General features: G+C 40.9%; 1 protein-coding gene and 1 long non-coding RNA gene across 9 annotated transcripts in view; one reads left to right on the forward strand and one right to left on the reverse strand.

The window, feature by feature from the left end:
* Positions 1 to 18,474, forward strand: part of arhgap10 (Rho GTPase activating protein 10) — a 231,875-nt gene that overhangs the window by 196,442 nt on the left and 16,959 nt on the right. For all 3 annotated transcript variants that reach the window (XM_069926401.1, XM_069926402.1, XM_069926403.1), the window contains 3 exons: positions 6,766 to 6,925; positions 10,603 to 10,750; positions 16,993 to 17,158. In XM_069926401.1, the coding sequence (XP_069782502.1) occupies positions 6,766 to 6,925; positions 10,603 to 10,750; positions 16,993 to 17,158 (474 nt within the window). The remainder of the gene's footprint in view (positions 1 to 6,765; positions 6,926 to 10,602; positions 10,751 to 16,992; positions 17,159 to 18,474) is intronic.
* Positions 1 to 18,474, reverse strand: part of LOC138758054 (uncharacterized) — a 96,965-nt gene that overhangs the window by 51,447 nt on the left and 27,044 nt on the right. The window lies entirely within an intron of this gene.

The following is an 18,474-nucleotide window of genomic DNA, read 5'->3' on the forward strand; positions in this document are numbered from 1 at the left end:
GCGCTTCTCTGGACACCGGCAGGGGGCCTACGCCATCAACGTGGATGTGCTGAAATCTCCACACCGTCGGGTCGAATTGCTGGATTGGGGCCTGCATATGTCGGTGGACCTTGGAGGCCTGGCACCTGGTACAGTTCCTTGCCATCTCAGCCACCTCCTTTTTGAGCCCGTGCCACACAAACCACTCTGCCACCATTTGTACTGAAGTCTTCACTGAGGGGTGGGCTAGTTCATGGACTAAGTTGAAAACCATCAACCAACAGTGCGGTCAGACTACTGGGTGCAGCGAGCTGGTGGAGACGTTGCAGAGCAGCGTGTCCATCCTGTTGGGAAACTGAATATCCTGGAGATCGAGGCCAGAGATGGTGGTCCAGAGAGCCTGCGTCTCGTCTCCTGCTTCTGGGCCTGTGCCAATTGTGTGTCGTCAAGGCCGGGGATGAGGGCATTGATCGCCGGACGAGAGAGCGCATCCGCCACGATGTTGTCTTTACCTGCCCTCTGCCAGATGTCGGCGGTGAACTCCGAAACATAGGAGAGGTGGCGTTGCTGACGAGCCGACCTCGGATCTTTGGCCATCGCGAGTGCCTGTGTGAGGGGCTTGTGGTCCGTGAACACTGTGAAGGGCCTGCCCTCTAGAAAGTATCGAAAGTGCTGGATGGCCAGGTACAGCGCCAGGAACTCCCGGTCGAAAGCACTGTACTTGAGCTCTGGTGGGCACAGCTGTTTGCTCTTGAAGGCCAGCAGGCGCCACTGTCCATTGAGCCACTGCTTGAGTACGCTCCATACCACCATGACTGAGGCGTCCACCGCGAACGCCGTATGTGCCTCCGGGCGTGGGTACACTAATAGAGTTGCGTTGGCGAAGGCCTCCTTTGTTGCAGCAAAAGCGGTCTCTGCCTCCTCTGACCAGCCCAGGACTTTCTCCTTATGGCGATCAATGCGATCAGCGGTCGTATGGTGCGGGCGGCACCAGGGATGAACCGATGATAAAAATTCACCATCCCCACAAACTTCTGCAGGCCTTTGAGGGTGGTTGGCTTGGGGAACCACTGGACGGCTGCGACCTTCTCTGGCGCCAGGGCAGAATCTGCTGCCGAGATGTTGTGCCCTAGGAATTGCAGCGTCTGCTTGCCGAACTGGCACTTGGCCACGTTGACCGTAAAGCCGAACACCGCCAGTCGGTTAAACAGGGTACAGAGGTGGGCCTTGTGCTCTGCGTGTTTGCGGCTGGCGATAAGGATATCGTCCAGATAAATAAACACAAAGTCGAAGTCCCTACCCACTGCATCCATGAGGCGCTGAAAAGTCTGGGCCACGTTCTTGAGCCTGAAGTGCATACGCAGGAATTCAAAGAGGCCAAAGTTGGTGATGATCGCCATCTTGCTGATGTCCTCGGGGTGGACCAGAATCTGATGATAGCCCTGCACCAGATCGATTTTGGAGAAGACTTGCGTGCCGTGGAGACTGGCCAAGAAGTCTTGAATGTGGGGAACCGGATACCTGTCCGGTGTGGTTGCATCGTTCAAACGCTGGTAATGCCCACAGGGTCTCCAGCCCCTGGAGGGTTTGGGGACCATGTGGAGGGGGGATGCCCAGGAAATGGACAATTCCCAATTCCTGCAGTTGGGAAAACTCCTCCTTTTCCAGCTGCAGCTTTTCGGGCAAAAGTCGTCTGGGCTTGGTGTGCAGTGGGGGGCCCTGGGTGGAGTTATGGTGGTATACCCCGTGCTGGGGTAAGGTGGTGCTGAATTGTTTTTGTAGGATGGCGGGGAACTCGTGGAGTATGCTTGAAGTGGTGATGGCGGCGATCTCGGGCTTGTAGGCATCCGTGGCGTCCAGGTACACCAAATTGAAAGTGTGAGCATTGACCAGACTCTTGCCCTTCATGTCGACCAACAGGCCATGAGCCCTCAGGAAGTCAGCCCCCAACAACTCAGTACCCACTGAGGCTAACACGAACTTCCAGCGGAATTTCTCTTTCCCGATTTGGATCTGCACCCTGCGGATACCGAAGGTCTTGATGGCGGAACAGTTGGCTGCCCGCAGGGTGGGAGCATGAGATCGGGGGGGGGGTGTCTCGAGGGCGGTGGGGGACAGGACGCTCAGCTCTGCTCCTGTGTCCACCAGGAAACGCCGGCCGGTGGACTTGTCAGTAACGCGAAGGAGGCTGTTCACGTGGTCAGCCGTCACAGCCATCAATGGCAGCTGACCGGGTCATTTCCCTGGTAGTTACACGGTTGTCGGCACTTATGAGCCGCTCCTCAGCACTGATGAAAAAAGCACCAGGTGGGATGGTGCTCCTCCAGCTTGTGCCTGGGGAAATGTTGCGGCCGACTGGCTCCTGGTCATGTAACCTGACTGAGGGCTGCTTCATTCTCCCTTTTGGTGAGCCAGAGGGTGTCCGGTCGGGCTGTGACTTGACGTGGCTCCATGAAGTCCTCATCCTTCAGGAGTAGTTGGATGTTCTCGGGCATCTGCTCGAGGAAGATCTGATAGAATAGGAAATAAGGCTTGTGATCCTCCGCCAGCGCCAGAATCTCGTCCATTAGGGCCGATGGTGTGCGGTCCCCCAGCCCGTCCAAGTGCAGGAGTCTTGAGGCACACTGCTGAGGGAAGAGCCCAAAAGTGCCTAGAAGTGGGATCTTGCGGGCAGGATATATACCCTCGGCTGGTGGATTGTGTATTAGATTGTCCACCCTGGCTGCCGTTTCTTCGTCCAGCACGCTCACAACGTGGTAGAACATTGTGGCATCTGCTGAAATGTTCCTCAGTTGAAACTGTGCCTCCACCTGCCCAAACCACATACGCGGGCAATGGGACCAGAAGGGGGTCAGTTTGATGGCATCGGCATTGATCTTAGCTGGATCTATGTTCTTGAGACCAGAGAGGTGTTTGGGCTTGTCGGAGTCACCAATGTGGAGCTGGACACAGCCACCACATTGAATGTCATTAGACTGTTTTATTCAAATTCAGCGCACGCCCCTTTAAGGGCAGCATTAGCTCAGTCACCACGTGCGTGGTGACATCACAGTTGCTGCCCCAGGAGTGCACTGGGCAGGAAACTTGAGGCAGGGATAAACCCTGATGGCACCATCTTCCCATGGCTACCCCGTTACATGGCATTACACGTTGGGCCGGTTCGCCATGAGAGAGTGCCCTGCCACTTCATATTCTTTAAAGGATGATAGTAAAAGAGATGGGTATTTATCTCAGATAAGTTTACAAATATTGAGTATGGAAATATAGACAGAATTCAGTGCCCACCTCAAACAGGTAGAGGTGAGGGAAGTAATGAGATAATTACAAAGTAATGAATCTCTGGAAGAAGATGGGTTTCTGCATAAATTTTATAAAGATTTATTCCTATTTTTATGGAAATGTTAGATCAGGCATATATAGATTGCACTCTCCCAGAATAATTTTCAATAAGAATAATTACTGGAATACCAAAAAAAGATAGAGGTCCTTTAAAACCTTAATTCTATAGACCTATTTCATTATTAAATGCAGGTTATAAGATGACTAAATTATTACTTAAACTAATAAATATCGATCAGATAGGATTTGTATAAAAGAGACAATCAGCTGACAATGTGATTAGACTATTTAATATTATATATTTAGCTCAAAAAAAGAAGACACAAGTGTTGCAGTGGCTTTAAATGCAGAAAAAACATTTGATAGATTTGAGTGGGACTTTTTGTTTAAGTTGTTGGATAAATTTGGATTTGGACAAACTTTATAAACTGGATTAAGGCATTATATAATGATCCTAATACAAAAGTAGTGACTATTGGACAGATATATGCTCCATTCCAACTGACAAGATCTAGTAAACAAGGATATCCCCCATCTCCAGCTCTGTTTATATCAGCAGTGGAGCCATTGCAGATGCAATTGGGAGTGATTTGGAAATTAAGGGACTTGGCGTTGGTTAGAAGAGCACAAAATTAGTTTATTTGCAGGCAATGTTTTAATATGTTTGACAGAACCTGAGACCCTTGCAAAAATTACATTTTAAATTGGAAGAATATGGAAGGATTTCAGTTATAATATAAGATGGGACAAAACTGAAATAATGCCCCTTATGCCAATGTCAAAGAAACACCCAATACAAATGGCAAAAAAAAATTGGATTAAATGTCCAGGGATTCATATAGACAATAATTTAAATAACTTCTATAAATTGAATTATATACCAGTATTTAAAAAGTTTGAAGAAGATTTTTTAAAAATGGATGATTTCACCTATAACATTACTAGGAAAGGTTAACTGTATTAAGATTAATATATTCCCAAGAATACAATATCTTTTTCAAACTTTACCTATATTACTGCTTCAAAAGTTTTTTTTCAGGAATTAAATAAATGTGAGGAAATTCCTTTAAAAAGGTAAGATGTCAAGAGTCTCTATAGAAAGGTTAATGTGGAAATATGAGTTGGGAGGCCTGCAGCTTCCTAATTTTAATAATTACTATCAAGCAACCCAAACAAGATTTTTTAATTTTTTTGATGGGTAAGAAAAGCCAGAATGGGTTAAAATAGAATTGGATAAAATAGGTGAGAGATTAGGAGAGGAATTCAGAGATATATGGGATTCAAAATTAATAGCTGGTGTTAAAGAAAACACCACATGATTAATGTTTGAAATAAGATAAATGACAAAATTGGAACAAGAGGAGGTATATCATCTAAGAAGCATCTGATTCAAAATTACCTTATACCTTTTTTAAAGGATAACCAATTTTTTAAATATTGAAGACTGTTATGAATGGGGCCAATTGATATCATTTGAAAAATTAAGGAATAAATATGGAATAATTAGTAACACTTTTTTTGTTATTTTCAATTGAGAGATATTTAAGTGAAAAGTTAAGTCCAGCTAGTGAGGTGGAAACTCTCATTAGGAGGGGAAATATTAAGAAATTTACTTCTGCAATGTATATTTTATTACAATGAGGAACTCCTAAGCACTGAGTTCATAAATCTAGATGGAGGTGGGTGTTAGATTTGAATAATATAATTGATGAGCAAAGATGGCTAGATCTCTGTCGAGATTGTATGACCAATACTATTAATGTATGATATAGACTAGTTCAATATAATTTTTTACATCAATTATACCTTGCAGCACAAAAAAAAATCGAATAGAATGATATCAGTTCTTTCAGATTAATGTTTTAGGTGTGGTGAGAAAATGGGAACTTACTTACATTCAACTTGGTCATGTCCCAAGGTAAGACTTTTGGGTGGATTTGGGGATGATTTTAGAACAGGTTACAGGTGTTGTGTTTCCACAAAATCAAGATTTATTTTTATTGGAATACATGAAAGGAACAAAACCCAAGTTAAAGTTATGAACATACCAAATGGAATTTGTTAAAATTACATTAGAGGTGGCAAGGAATTGTATTGTAGTCACTTGGAAATCAGATTCACATTTGGGTATGGGAAGATGGAATGCAGAAATTCAAAGTTGTATTCCCTTGGAGAATTTTACATGTAATTTGATAAATTATCTTTGTAAATTTAGCACTCATATATGCAAATTTTAGGGATAAATCGATAGCAGTGTTATTCCTGTTCCTTAAGACCTGTGTCAATCTTCTCCAAATTAATTATATAGAAATTCTGTTGTAATCCTGTATGTTGGATAATTCTCCAAGCAATCCTTGAAGTTTTTTTCTTTTTCTTTATATTAATATATTATATTTTTCTTGTATATTAATTTATTTGGGGGTGGGGGGGGGTTAGAGGAGGGTATAGAGGAAGAGACTGTAACTATCATGTAGTGATTGCAACTTTAAAAAATATATTGTTATATATCAGTCATTTATTAACTACATGTATGGAACAAAAAAAAATTAAATAAAATATTAAAGAAAAATAACATGAACAGGGAATAGTTTAAAAACAAAAAGCTGATTATCAAAGATAATTGGGAAAGAAAACTACATAATTCTCTAATGGATGTGTTCAGTTAATTTCTTTGTAAACAGCTGAATTTTGCAAATAGGCCTGTAGAATTATTTGTTTAATGAATTTCATGATTTATGAAATGCATGTTAATTGTGTATTTAAATTTGTTGAGCAAAAATAGAACAGCAGTCTTTACCAAAATAAAATCTCCAATGATCCAAAGGGATGATTGCCTCAGTAACCTCTGAATAATATTTAAAATTCTCAGTCTTCCATCTCCTCTCCCGTCCTTTCACGTGCTCCCTTTCTCCCTTCCCCTTGCTCTTGTATGATCAGTTGTTCCCCTCCATATTTTCTTTATTACTCTCACTCTTGTGCTCTCTTCTTCCTCTCCTTGTGCTCTTGTCCTCCCTTCCGTTGTCTTCGTGTTCCTCCACTCCTTGTGCTTTTGTGAACCTTCTTCTCCCCCCTCCCCCACTGCCACCATTTAACTAATATTCCTGTGTTCTCTTCTTCCACTGCCCTCACTCCCAGGGTGAGATGAGTGATGAATCAGAAATCCATTGTTCTGCGACAGCGTTACAAGTCAAATACAGGGTATTGCTATAAATTACATTTAAAAATAAATTAATTAGTGCAAAAGAAGAGAATGTGAGGTCTGTGGTTCATTATCTGTTTTAGGAATTCCCTGCAAATTTTGCTTCACAAAATTGTATCATTTGGTGCTGTTACTTGGTTAATGCTGTTAAAGCAGAACAATTGAAAATGGGCAAAATGATCAGTAATTTGTGTCTTAATTTACATCAGATGGAAAAATTGGGTTGGTGGTTGTTTCCTTTTCTGTAGTGTATCTAATAATGCAAAACAGAACCTGATGACCATTGCAAACCTTGGAGTTGTTTTTGGCCCGACTTTGATGAGAGCTCGACAAGAAAGTGTTGCCGCCATCATGGATCTCAAGTTTCAGAACATCGTTATGGAAATTCTAATTGAAAACTACAAAAAGGTGAGCTCTCATTTCTCACAGGATCTCCTGTCGTGAAGGAAGCCATTTGACCCCCTCAGAGCTCTCCCTTCAGTTCCACTCCTTCATTTCTCTGTTATTCTTTTCTCTTACATATTCATCAACTCCCTGCTGGTTCCCCTGCCACCGAGTTAAGGTAATTTATAGTAAACAATTAATCCACCCAACAGCATGTTTTTGGATTTGGAGGGAAACTAGAGCACCATGTGAAAATCCATGTGATCTCGGAGAATGTGCAAATTCCATGTAGATAGCATCCGAGGTCAGGATCGAACTGGATGCCTAGGACTGTGAAACAGCATCGTTGAGTACTGTGGCACTGTTCCAATATCCTCTTTAGTAGTGTCACAGTTGTAAAGTCTGTGTGTTATAATTTGTTGATCTTTGTTCAAATTGAATGTGCAAGTGCAATTTCATTGTTGACAACATGAAATTAACATGTTGTCATTCCCCTCGTCAGTGATTTAATCAAACCTCGCAATTTCACAAGTGATTTTCAGCCTTGCTTAAGACTTCACTTACGAATAGCTCCCTTGGCTTTAAAATATTCCATGAGACATGAATTGGTTCTAGATTCATATTGATTTGGTGATTAAAAGTTTGTCAGAAACACTTCTTTGGTGCTCGTTTTCTCTTTTAAGAATTTGATTATAAATAGATTAAGGTTCACATACAACATCAAAATGTAATGTCCTAGAAATTGGAGAAGTTGATATTGATGACATCTGGTTGCAGACTGCCAAGAAGAAACATAATGTGTTGTTCCTTCAATTTGTGTGTATCTTCATAGTTGTAGGTGGAGAGTTCGATTCTCCACCGAGCGATTTTATAATTTTTTATTTTACCCCGTTTTATATTGTTGAACATGAATGTCACCGATCGCTGGTCAGTGAGGAGTCAAATTTTCTGCCCATCAGTGCATGAGGCGGTGAGAATTGGGTGTGGAATTGAAATGCTGGCCACTGGGAGAATGTTGACTGCCGATTGCTTTCCCTGGATGCTGCAATGACCTGTTGAATTCCTCCAGAACTTTTGAGTAATGTGCTTGATTCCCAGCATCTGCAGACTCCTTGTTTACCTCCTTATGTCTACTCTCGTTTTGTTTAGAGGGTGAGACAAAAGTGTAGGATGCAAAGTTCTTTTGTATATGAGGTTACCTGCCTTTGCTTTATTTTTAATTTAATTTTTATACAAGAATAAGGCTTGAATATAACAGCTAAATACATTCAGAGCAGTGCTTTTGGACCAAGAGCAAAGAAATCTAAAGCACAATACAGGCCCTTCAACCCACAGCATTGTGCTGACCTAATAACCTTCTGTAACAATTTCCTTATTGCAATACCCTCTATTTTTATTAGTTTAGGAAAAAATCATATTTCTTCCAGATCAATAAACTCTGTTCTAGCATTTACGCAGTAAACTCCAACACAGTTATGGAAAAATATAACACGGCATTATCAAGCCTTAATTTTTGGGAAATAGTAATGTTGTTCAAAGCAGTTAGTTATTCCATTTATTCCTCTAATCGAGAAAAGTTTTTAAAATAGTAAATGCTCATTGAGGAAGAAATAGCATTACATTAAATTTGTAGAATTTATCATTTAAAATATGAACCCAAATGCCTGTGTTGCTCTAATTAGAGTAATTACCTAATTTTGAAACCAAGCATCATTTTTCTTGCTCATAGGCTTGTGAGCAACATGCTATGATAACATGATAACATTTACGGTTTTATGTAAATCATGGTTCTCAATTGGATCTCATTTTTAATCCTCCACTCACAAGAGCAATGCTTAACATATTATGTTTTGCTCAGTCTGGTTGCATAACCATATAACCATAGAATTTTATTATGCACACAAACATTTCTACAACTGATTCCACCTGTATTGAATTCGCTCATCGTTATTGAATGAAGATCTACCGGGACCAATGCCTGAAGAGGGCGCACAAAATCAGTGAACCGGTGCGGACTCGAAAGACCAACATGGCCTGTTTCCGCTCGACCACATATCCTTTTCCTGTTCCTGGCTTGTCGGCCCATTCCAGTACTTACTTTTCATATAACCCTCCCCCTCACCCCACCCCAGGCATTCTACTCCCCAATCCATCTTTGTCCTGTATCCTTTTACTTCTTCACCCCTCCCTGGTTTGCCCTCCTCCCTGCCCCCTTTTTAAGTTTGCTATCTCTATTTCCCACCTCAATCTTAAAAGGAGGCCCTCACCTGAAATATTGACTGCCCATTTCCCTCTAAGGATGCTGCTTCACCTGCTAAGTCCATCCACCTCCTTTATGATATCTGTGTGATGCACACAAGTGCAAGTGCAGCTGTGGGGGGGGAAACAAAATCTGCACTGCGTTTTAGTAACGTGCGTAAATGATCAAGAAAAGTAAAAACAAAAGCACTAAACTTTTGGTAGTGAAGTATGCTCATACAGTAAATTTGGTGGGTCACAAATTAATAATAGAGACATACGGGAGTCTGCAGATGCCGGAATTTGGAGCAGATCAAACGGCATCAGTGGCAGAAAAATAATGGTTGATGTTTTTAATGTCTTTTGGGCATAAATGCTTTCATTCAGCTTTATGTAGTTTCATCTTTATACCAGTAGGTGTCTCCCTTAAGTAAAATTAAATATTGGGAAGTTGACTGAATTTTTAACTTTATAGAATGAACTGCTTATTATAACAATGACAGGACTGCTTTATTTCCACGTGAGTCAAAACTGAAACGTTAGTAAATGAATTATAGTTAATCATCCTTTTGATTTCTTTCAATGCATGTTGATGTAAGCATTCTAAGTAGATCCATCATCAGAGCACGTTGATCCCCATAGCATATGTGATTGAATACCAGCAGCTTATCTTAGTAATTCACAGTGAATTGTCTTTGAGTTTAAATGCAGTCATGTAAAATCTTAGTCTGTTATGCTTAGTAAATTGCATTTTTTTCCCTACTCTGACTCCTCAGGGTTTAAATTAATAACAATTTCAGAAATCCAAACATGTACTTTCAGTTAATGCAAAATAATAAGCTTAATAACTTTATGATTATAGCCCCTCATTTGGTTTATATCTGTTATGCATTTACATGGCATTGTTTTGTACGGAGGATTGAGGTCACAAGAAGCATGACCAGAGGAGTTTATTTAGTATTTTTTTTATTTGTGTGAATATTTAAGTATGTTGAATCATAGTTGACTTGAATTATCAACTTGTATTAAAATAGGATTAGGAAGTCCTAATGATATTAAGTATTAAAACTGACTGTATTCAGATTTATAGTTCAAGTTAGAATATCATTCAGAAGGAAGTCTATTTAAAAACAATAATTTTTTGGATTTATCAATGTTCAGTTTAAATCTTTCAAGATTTAATATGCAAAATAACACAGTGAGCCAACAGTGCTAGGTGCAGAAGCTTAAATGTGCAAGATCTGTTTCAGATTATACCACACATTACTCTTCCTTATTCTGACACGTGGATACATTATTTTTGTAGCTCCAGAATTTCAGTCTTGATTTACTCAGAAACATCAATGTTATTATTCATTTATACATTATTTTTGTGGGTAATTTTAGTTTTATTATCCTGATAATGGTTTGATGCTGATTTTGAAGAGGGCTTTAAAGCAAAATCTGCATCTTGTTAATTTCAGATATTTGGGACAATTCCAGATGACAGTGTGGGACAGGCAGACTCTTCTTCAACGCCTTCCTCAAATAGACTGAGCAGAAGGCAAACACATGGCCCACGTCATTCAAGGCCCATAGCTGTATATCATTTTTCTGCGAACTTGGAAAAAGGTAGGAATCAATTCATAAGGATCTTTCAACCTTTGACAATACACAAGAGTGCTGGAGGTACTTAGCGGGCCATGCAATAGACAGTCAATGTCTCAATTTAAAAAAAATAAAGATTTACTTAATAGCCATTGATTTTGTAAGATATTCTTGGTAATTTAGAATTCTAGTAGGCATTTTTTTTGGTCCATCTTTAGTTCTTCTCAGAGATAGCAGTGGTTCATCTTCAACCACTACAGTTCCTATGCTATACCTTGCAGCCAATAAAATAGGATAATGAATTATTTCAGAGGGTAATTAAAAGTTACCATCACTGCGGGTGGAATCGATAGGTCAGTCCCAATAAGAATTTATTTCAATTAAGTACAATATTGATGAGTTGGATTTTAATAAAAGTCATGGTTGCCTTTACAGGGCCGAGCTTTGTGGTTCCAGATTTTTAATCAATCTGAGAGTGAAATTGGAACTTGTGTTTTCTGGATTATTTGTCAATGCCTGTGGATACTATTCTATTTTAATACTATCTCAGCCTTGTTTCTGGATTGCAACTAAGAAGGCATAGCAGGCATTTTGCCCACAAATTCTACATGGACAGCAATGAGCTAAAATTATTTATGAGTTGGCCTGTTTGTGAGAATATTTTTCTTTGTTTTATCAGCAAGGTGGTGTTATGTTAATGTTTCATGCATCACCCTGCAGTTTTACAGTTTCTTTGTCCTCAATAAAGTTGTAGCCCTTGGCAACAAGAAGACCAATAGTTGGGAAGTTTTGGGATTGAAGCCTTAACCTGAAGATTACTGAATTAACCTAAAGGTTATTGTAAATGAGACCTTGATTTATGATCCATTAAAACCTATTAAAGATGCAAAACAGCCATTAAACAAAAAATGGCAAAACAGCAATTTTTGTTATTGTTCGGTCATGAGGTACACACACTGGTCTAAACTCAACAATTAAAATAAATCATATTTATTTGTCAAATTCCAAACTTTTGTCCAAGGCAATAATAATTGTACTTGTGAGGTTGACTTTGTGTGTTCCTAAAACTGGAGTGTTTTTTTAGAGCTGTTCAAAATGTATTCTAAACCACTTAATGGGAACATCCTAGTCAGGAACAAAGTGTTCCTTTTTAGAATCTCATTTCTAATGTTCTCCAGGGAATGAATGGTAAAGTAATTGTTCTCTCTGGATTCATTGGATGAAGTCTACTAATTGATTGCATGTCGATTTCCCCACACGTTTCTGCTAAACCCTAGCCCCATACCCACTCACATTAAATACATATGCTCTGGAACATGATATTTTTTACCCTGGCAAAAAGATTACCCTATCAAGGTCCCTCATTATGTTATAATCTTCTATCAGATCTACCCTTAGCCTGCAATGCTCAGAAAAAAACTTTTCACAGTCTAAGGATAAAGAGGTAAGCTGTATCAGGCTGAGAAGAGGAGAAACCTTTTACTTACAAAGTTGTGGGATTCCTTACCATGGACAGTTGAGGGCAGTTTATTGGCTATGTTCAAAAGGGAGTTGGATATTGGCTAAAAGGATTATCGCATATAGCAAATAATTTGACTTTGTGCTCCTCCTGGAGCCTTTAATGTCTGATCCTGGCGAATGGCCTCAGCCAGTGGTTCCATCGCTAGCACAAAGAGAGCCGGTGATAGCAGGCACCCTTGTCTACTAGATCTGGAAAGTGGGAAAGCTAAAGAGATTTATCCATTGGTCGTAACCTTTGCCTTGGGCGCATGGTATAGCGTCCTAATCCAATTTTTAGAAGTTGGCCCTACCCCCACCTTCTCCGGCACTTTAAATAAAAATTCCCACTTCAGTCTATCAAAAGCCTTCTCTGCATCCAGGTAAACAGCCAATCCCTTCTCTCTCTTGGATGCTTTTTCCGCCACACATCTATCAAATTCAACTCTCTCATGCAGTCAATGGTGGCCACTCTAGTCCTAGTTAATCATTTTGTGGATTTATCCAGCACCAGATCCAGACATAGATTAAAGTCACCCCCCATTAGGATATTTTAAATTGCGTATGCCAATCATGGGGAAATATCCTGTATAAATTTTTCATCATAATTGGGGGTGTACACATTCACTAGGGTCCAGGGTTCTGAATATATCTGACAGAGCACCATAATGAATTTTCCATTTTGCCTGTAATCACCTGCACTTGCACTAGAATACTCGTCCCTACTAGAATTGCTACCCCTCCCCCCCTTGCCTTTGTGCCAAACGAGGAGGATATGACTTGACTCACCCATCCCCTTTTTAGCTTCTGATGTTGCTGCTCTGTTAAATGCATCTCTTGGAGGAAGGCCTAATCTATCCCCATCTCTTTAATGTGTGCCAAGACCCTTTTTTAATTTCACCCGTCCATTTAAGCCGTTAACATTGAAAGTAGCATACTTTACACTTTTAGCCATTACACCAGGGCATCCTCCCTAAATGTTTTCCCTACATCTCCATCTCCCCACCCCCCGCAGACCCAATCTCTTACCATCTGCCTGTTGCTCCACTCCATCCAAGCCGTGACAGGCCCGGGGTTTAAAAAAAACACAACACATCCATTCTCCCACAACACCATAACATACATACTCACTCACAACCATACCCCTCCAAATAATAAAAGGGAACGCATACCCCCCACACACACACACCATACATAAGTCTCAGCTGCCCCCCGCTCACATCTCTGGCGGTCACTCTCCTCCTCTCACTGCCATTAACTCTTACCATGCAGTCACCATGACTCTCCATTCTCACCCTCAGCACACTCCACCCATCCAGTCCCAGAACCCCCCAGACCCTTACATAAAACATCTTTTATCATAATTTTTTTAAAATCAGAAAACAGCCAAAAGCCAATTCTTTATATAACACAGAAATCCAAGTCCTCCCAATCAACCAGTTTTAATAATTATAAATCTTATTGCTCTTTTTATTTTCCACTTGGTCCTCCGTTTACTGCCGGCAGAGTATTTATAAATTGACACGCTTTCTCTTTTTCTGTAAAAAATTTCCTCCCCCCCCCCCACCCAGCAACATAATTTTCAAGGTAGTGGGATGGCGCAGAACACAATCATAGCTCTTTTGTTTGCCGATCACTTGACTGGTTCAAAATCTTTCTGCTTCTTGAACAGAACTGCATTAATATCTGGAAAAAAGAACATTTTCTACCCCCTGTACTCCAAGGGAGCTCCCCTCAGAATTGTCCCTTTTGCTGCCACCCCTAATTTTTTTCACGATCTTGAAAATATTTTTTAAGGATTGACCGAGGCCTTTGTCCCAGTCCTGGCTTAGGTATTGGGGTCTAAAGGCTCCTTCTATTTTAATGGGGGTTCCCAGTACCTCCTTTCCAAGTACTTCGAGGATCCATTTAGTTAGGAACTCGAAGATTTCCCCCCCTCCCCTCCCCCACCGGAGTCTTCTTTCAGTCCAACTATTTTAATGTTGCAGTATTTTGTGAAGTTCTCCAGGAAATCCAACTTCCCCCATACCTCATCTCTTTCTTTAAGGAGACCTTTAATTTCTTGTTACATGGTGGCAATTCGATCCTCCCCTGCCCCCAATCTCTCCTCTACCTCTGTCACCCTGCCTGTTATATTCACTAGGATCCACTCCATCCTGTCTAATTTTTCTGACAAGTCTCTGGCCCTTCTATCTACTACCATCTCCAACCTGCCTTGCATTTGGGCGAGAATCTGTAAAATGTCTCTTAAGGAGGCCTCTAGGCCCTCCTCCTCCCTTTCTGTAGCAGCCCGGCCTTCCAACTTCTCCTGGCCTCGTGGCTAGGTCCCTCGCACACTCGACTGCTGCCATTACTATCACCCCGCTGACCCTCGTCTCTGACTCGACAGCCCTCACGATTGCCGTGATTGTTGTCCTGTTCAACTTCCTCCGCATCCTTGTCAGAGCTCGTTAGTCTCGAGCTCATGCTGGCTCCACTAGAGCCTGCTGCTCCCTGACTCGACGTGCTGCTAGCGGACCCCGGCTATCGGGGACACCACTGCATGGCGTGTGAACTTGCGAGCTGCGAGGGAGAGGCAGCTGACCTCCCTCGCTCCTATTCACCTGCTGCAAGGCTCTTTCCTCCTTTTCTGCCACTCGGAACTGTTCCTCCGCTCCGGGCACAGCCTGTTTGTGGGACTCCCCTCGGAGCTGAGGTCTGGGGGGTTCTGTCCACCTCGATGGCTCTTGGGTCAGCACCGCCATTACTCCCAACACAAGGCACCTCCACTTGCCTCGGATCCTTGTCGGGTCACCCATTTCCTCGCTGTATTTTTCCTTTTTTTGTTGATTAAAGCTTCCTCATCCTCAGCTTGTGTTCAGACAGGATTTTTTCTCTTTGGGTTTTGGATTTTTAATGCAGTTTTTGGTCTAGGTCTGGGAGCTCTTAGGATCTGCAACCTCCTAGACACTCACCATCACGTGACCTCCGAACTCTGTGAAACTTAATGAGCCTCAATTTAATCAATCAAATTAGATTCTATAGTGTGTTCAGTGGTCACTGAGCCAGAAACGTTTGGTTTTTGGGAGTTCATGGGAGAAATATGACAGGAAGAGGGGAAGAACATTTAGATGCATCTGGAGTTATGGATAGCCATGGAATTCATGGATGTTAAATTGCATTCCTTAATTTGAAATGAAATCCCAGAAGAGTAATTCTAAATGCCCACTTAAGGACAAAGTTTTGGATAAAGCTTTGTAATCAATTCATTTACTTTGGTGCATGGAATTAAATGAAGCTCTCGGGGCAGCCTAATTTTTTTTTGTTGTTTCTTGCTTTTTATAATTTCCTGTTGTACTGAAAGTAACCTGCTTGTCCTGACCAAATTCTTTTGTAAAATGAAATCTTAATTCATTGTTCTGTAAATAGTTGTATTAGTTTTGATCGATTGCCTTTATTTGTACAGCACTTTAGTCAATGTAAGTTGAAAAAAATGTGCTATGTAAATAAAGAACTTGAAATTCCATTGCAGGTTGAGATGGGGAAAGGAACTGGGTAACTAGAGAACAGGATAGAACAGAGGGTGGGTGAAAAGGCCTCAGTGGATAAAAAGGAGAGAGAGAGGGTTTTAACCTGAAATGTCATCTGTCCACTTCCCGCCATGGGCATTGCCTAACCCATGAGTTTGTCCAGTTTTTTTCTCAAGATTTCAACATCTGCAGTGTCATGTCTCTGTTTAGATAAAGACAAAGTTAGAGCACATGGACTGGGGCTATTATATTGACATGCACAGAGAATTGGTTTTTGAGCAGAAAGCAAAACATGGGGAAAAAATAGACCTTTCTCATTTTGGCTGTGACTGTCCAGTTCTTCATGGTCTTTAACCATGGCTTGTCTGAGGGTATCACATGTATCATTTCCAAGTTTGGTGACCAGACAAAACAAGGTGGGATGGGAAGTAATGAGGGGATAATGCAAAGGACCTTCAAAGGTGTACGTTCAAGCTGAATTAAGAATAAGAGCATTGCAGCTTGAATATAATGTGGAAAGATGTGAAGTTATAAACTTTGCCAAAGAGGAAAAAAAATCTTTTTTTTTAAGGTGAGAGGTTGATCAAGTTGAAGTTCAGTTAGGAAGTCAAATATTAAGCTGGCCTTTATAATAAAAAATTTTGACTGTAGGAGTAAAAATACCCTGATGCAATTTTTAAGCACGATGGCAAGACTGCACTTAGAATATTATGCTCAGAATTTCAACCTTTCCTTTTTGTATTAAATAAAGCTACATTTGTCAATGAGGACAGATACCCAATCCCTTCTTTTATGGGAAATCAGCATAAAGTAAGGACTGAGTGGATAGACTAGGGCCAGTATGACATTGAGTATATTAATAGGAGAACATTGAAAATTCACAATTCTTAAAGGGCTCCAGAATCCAAGTGGACATTTTCCCTGGGTGAGGAATTGAAAACAGGTTAGAGTCTCAGAATGCAAGATAGAACATGTAGGTCCGAGATGAGGAGATATGTCTTCAGTTAGATGATAGTGAATCCTTTGAATTCTCTTCCCTAAAGGACTGGACGCTCAGCCTTTGTGTTAATTCAAAGCAGAGACTGATAGATTTCAGGATTTTAAGGAAGTTAATGGAAAAGGGGATAGTTCAGGAAAATTGTGCTGAGATTCAGGAACAACGCTGGTCTTGTTAAATGCCAGAACAGGATCAAAGGGCTTTATGATTCTTCCAATTTTTTGTGAGGCTCATCACTGTTTTCATAAATCTGTTTTCCTTAGGTGAAAATCCCATCAGTGCAGCAGATGACACTCCAAGTGGTAGCATGGAATCTATTTCTTCCCATTCCTCAATAACCACAACGTCCTCCAACTCCAACAGCCCTCCAGAGCAAGCCAGGAATCATGTTCATGCAGGCAATGTCAATACCACAGATAGCACACCTCAGTAAGTTGCATTTTAATTTTGTCAAATGAAAGTTGATACAATGATCAATTTTACTGATTGAAATAGAAATTCTGTGACATGAATATTATCTGCCACCTAAGGGCTCATGCTTGAATGTAGTTCTGCCATTATTACAGGTGGAAATATTACAAACGGATTTGAACAATGTAATCTTCAGTAAATGTCACAAGTTCTGGAATTTAAAAAACAAAATGCAGGAAATACTCATTAGAGCAATGAGAGAAATAGAGTAACCTTTTTAAGATGAAAACCTTTCATCAGAACCATAGAATGCTATAGCACTGAAAGAGGCTCTTTGGCCCATCTATCCATGCCAATTTTTTTATTCCACCTTGTCCCAATGTCTTGCATCAAGACCATAGTCCTCCCTGTACCTATCCAATCTTCTTTTAAGGTCGAATTGAACCTGCATCCACCCTCTCACCACTCTCTGTCTCTCCCTTATGATCCTCTGAAGTATTTCAATTTTTATCCTTAATCCTTTCCCTCTGGTTCTTGTCTAATCAAACCTCAGTGGAAAAAGCCTGTTTTCATTAGCTCTATCTATTTGTATACCTCTATCAAATCTACTCTCATTCTCAGACATTCCAGGGAATAAAGTCATAACCTATCCAGCCTTTCCTCTATAACTCAGCTCTTCAAGTCCCAAAAGTATCCTTGTAAATTTTCCCTGCATTCTTTCAATCTTATTGATATTTTTCCTGTATGTATGTGACCAAACCTGCAAAAAATATTTCAGATGTGATCTCACTAATGTTTTATTCAACTTTAACATAACATCCAAATCCTGTCCTTACTACTTTGTTTTATGAAGCCCAATGTGCCAAAAGCTTTCTTTAGGACCTAATCTACCTGTGTCACCACTTTCAAGGAATTATGTATCTTAATCCCAGATCCTTCTGTTCTGCGTAACTCTGCAGTTCCTTACTGTTTACCATGTATCTCCTACCTTGGTTTGTCGTCCCTAAGTGCAACACCTCACAATTATCTGCATTAAATTCAATCTGCCATTTTGCAGCCCATTTTTCCTGCTGGTCTAGATCCCGCTGCAAGCTTTGGGAGTCCTCTGTACCCTCATCTGCAAATTTGCAAATCAAATTTACCACATTATTATCCAGATGGCTGATATAATTGACAGCAGATCCAGCATCAATCCCAGAGGTGTATCACTAGACATAAGCCTCCAGTCAAAGCGGCAGTCCTCTACCTCCATGTCTAATCCAATTTACTTGATCCTGGATACCAAATGACTGAACCTTGACCAACCTCCCTTACTGGACCTTGTCAAAAGCCTC

This window comes from Narcine bancroftii, chromosome 3 (genome assembly GCF_036971445.1).
Source record: "Narcine bancroftii isolate sNarBan1 chromosome 3, sNarBan1.hap1, whole genome shotgun sequence".
NCBI lineage: Eukaryota > Metazoa > Chordata > Chondrichthyes > Torpediniformes > Narcinidae > Narcine > Narcine bancroftii.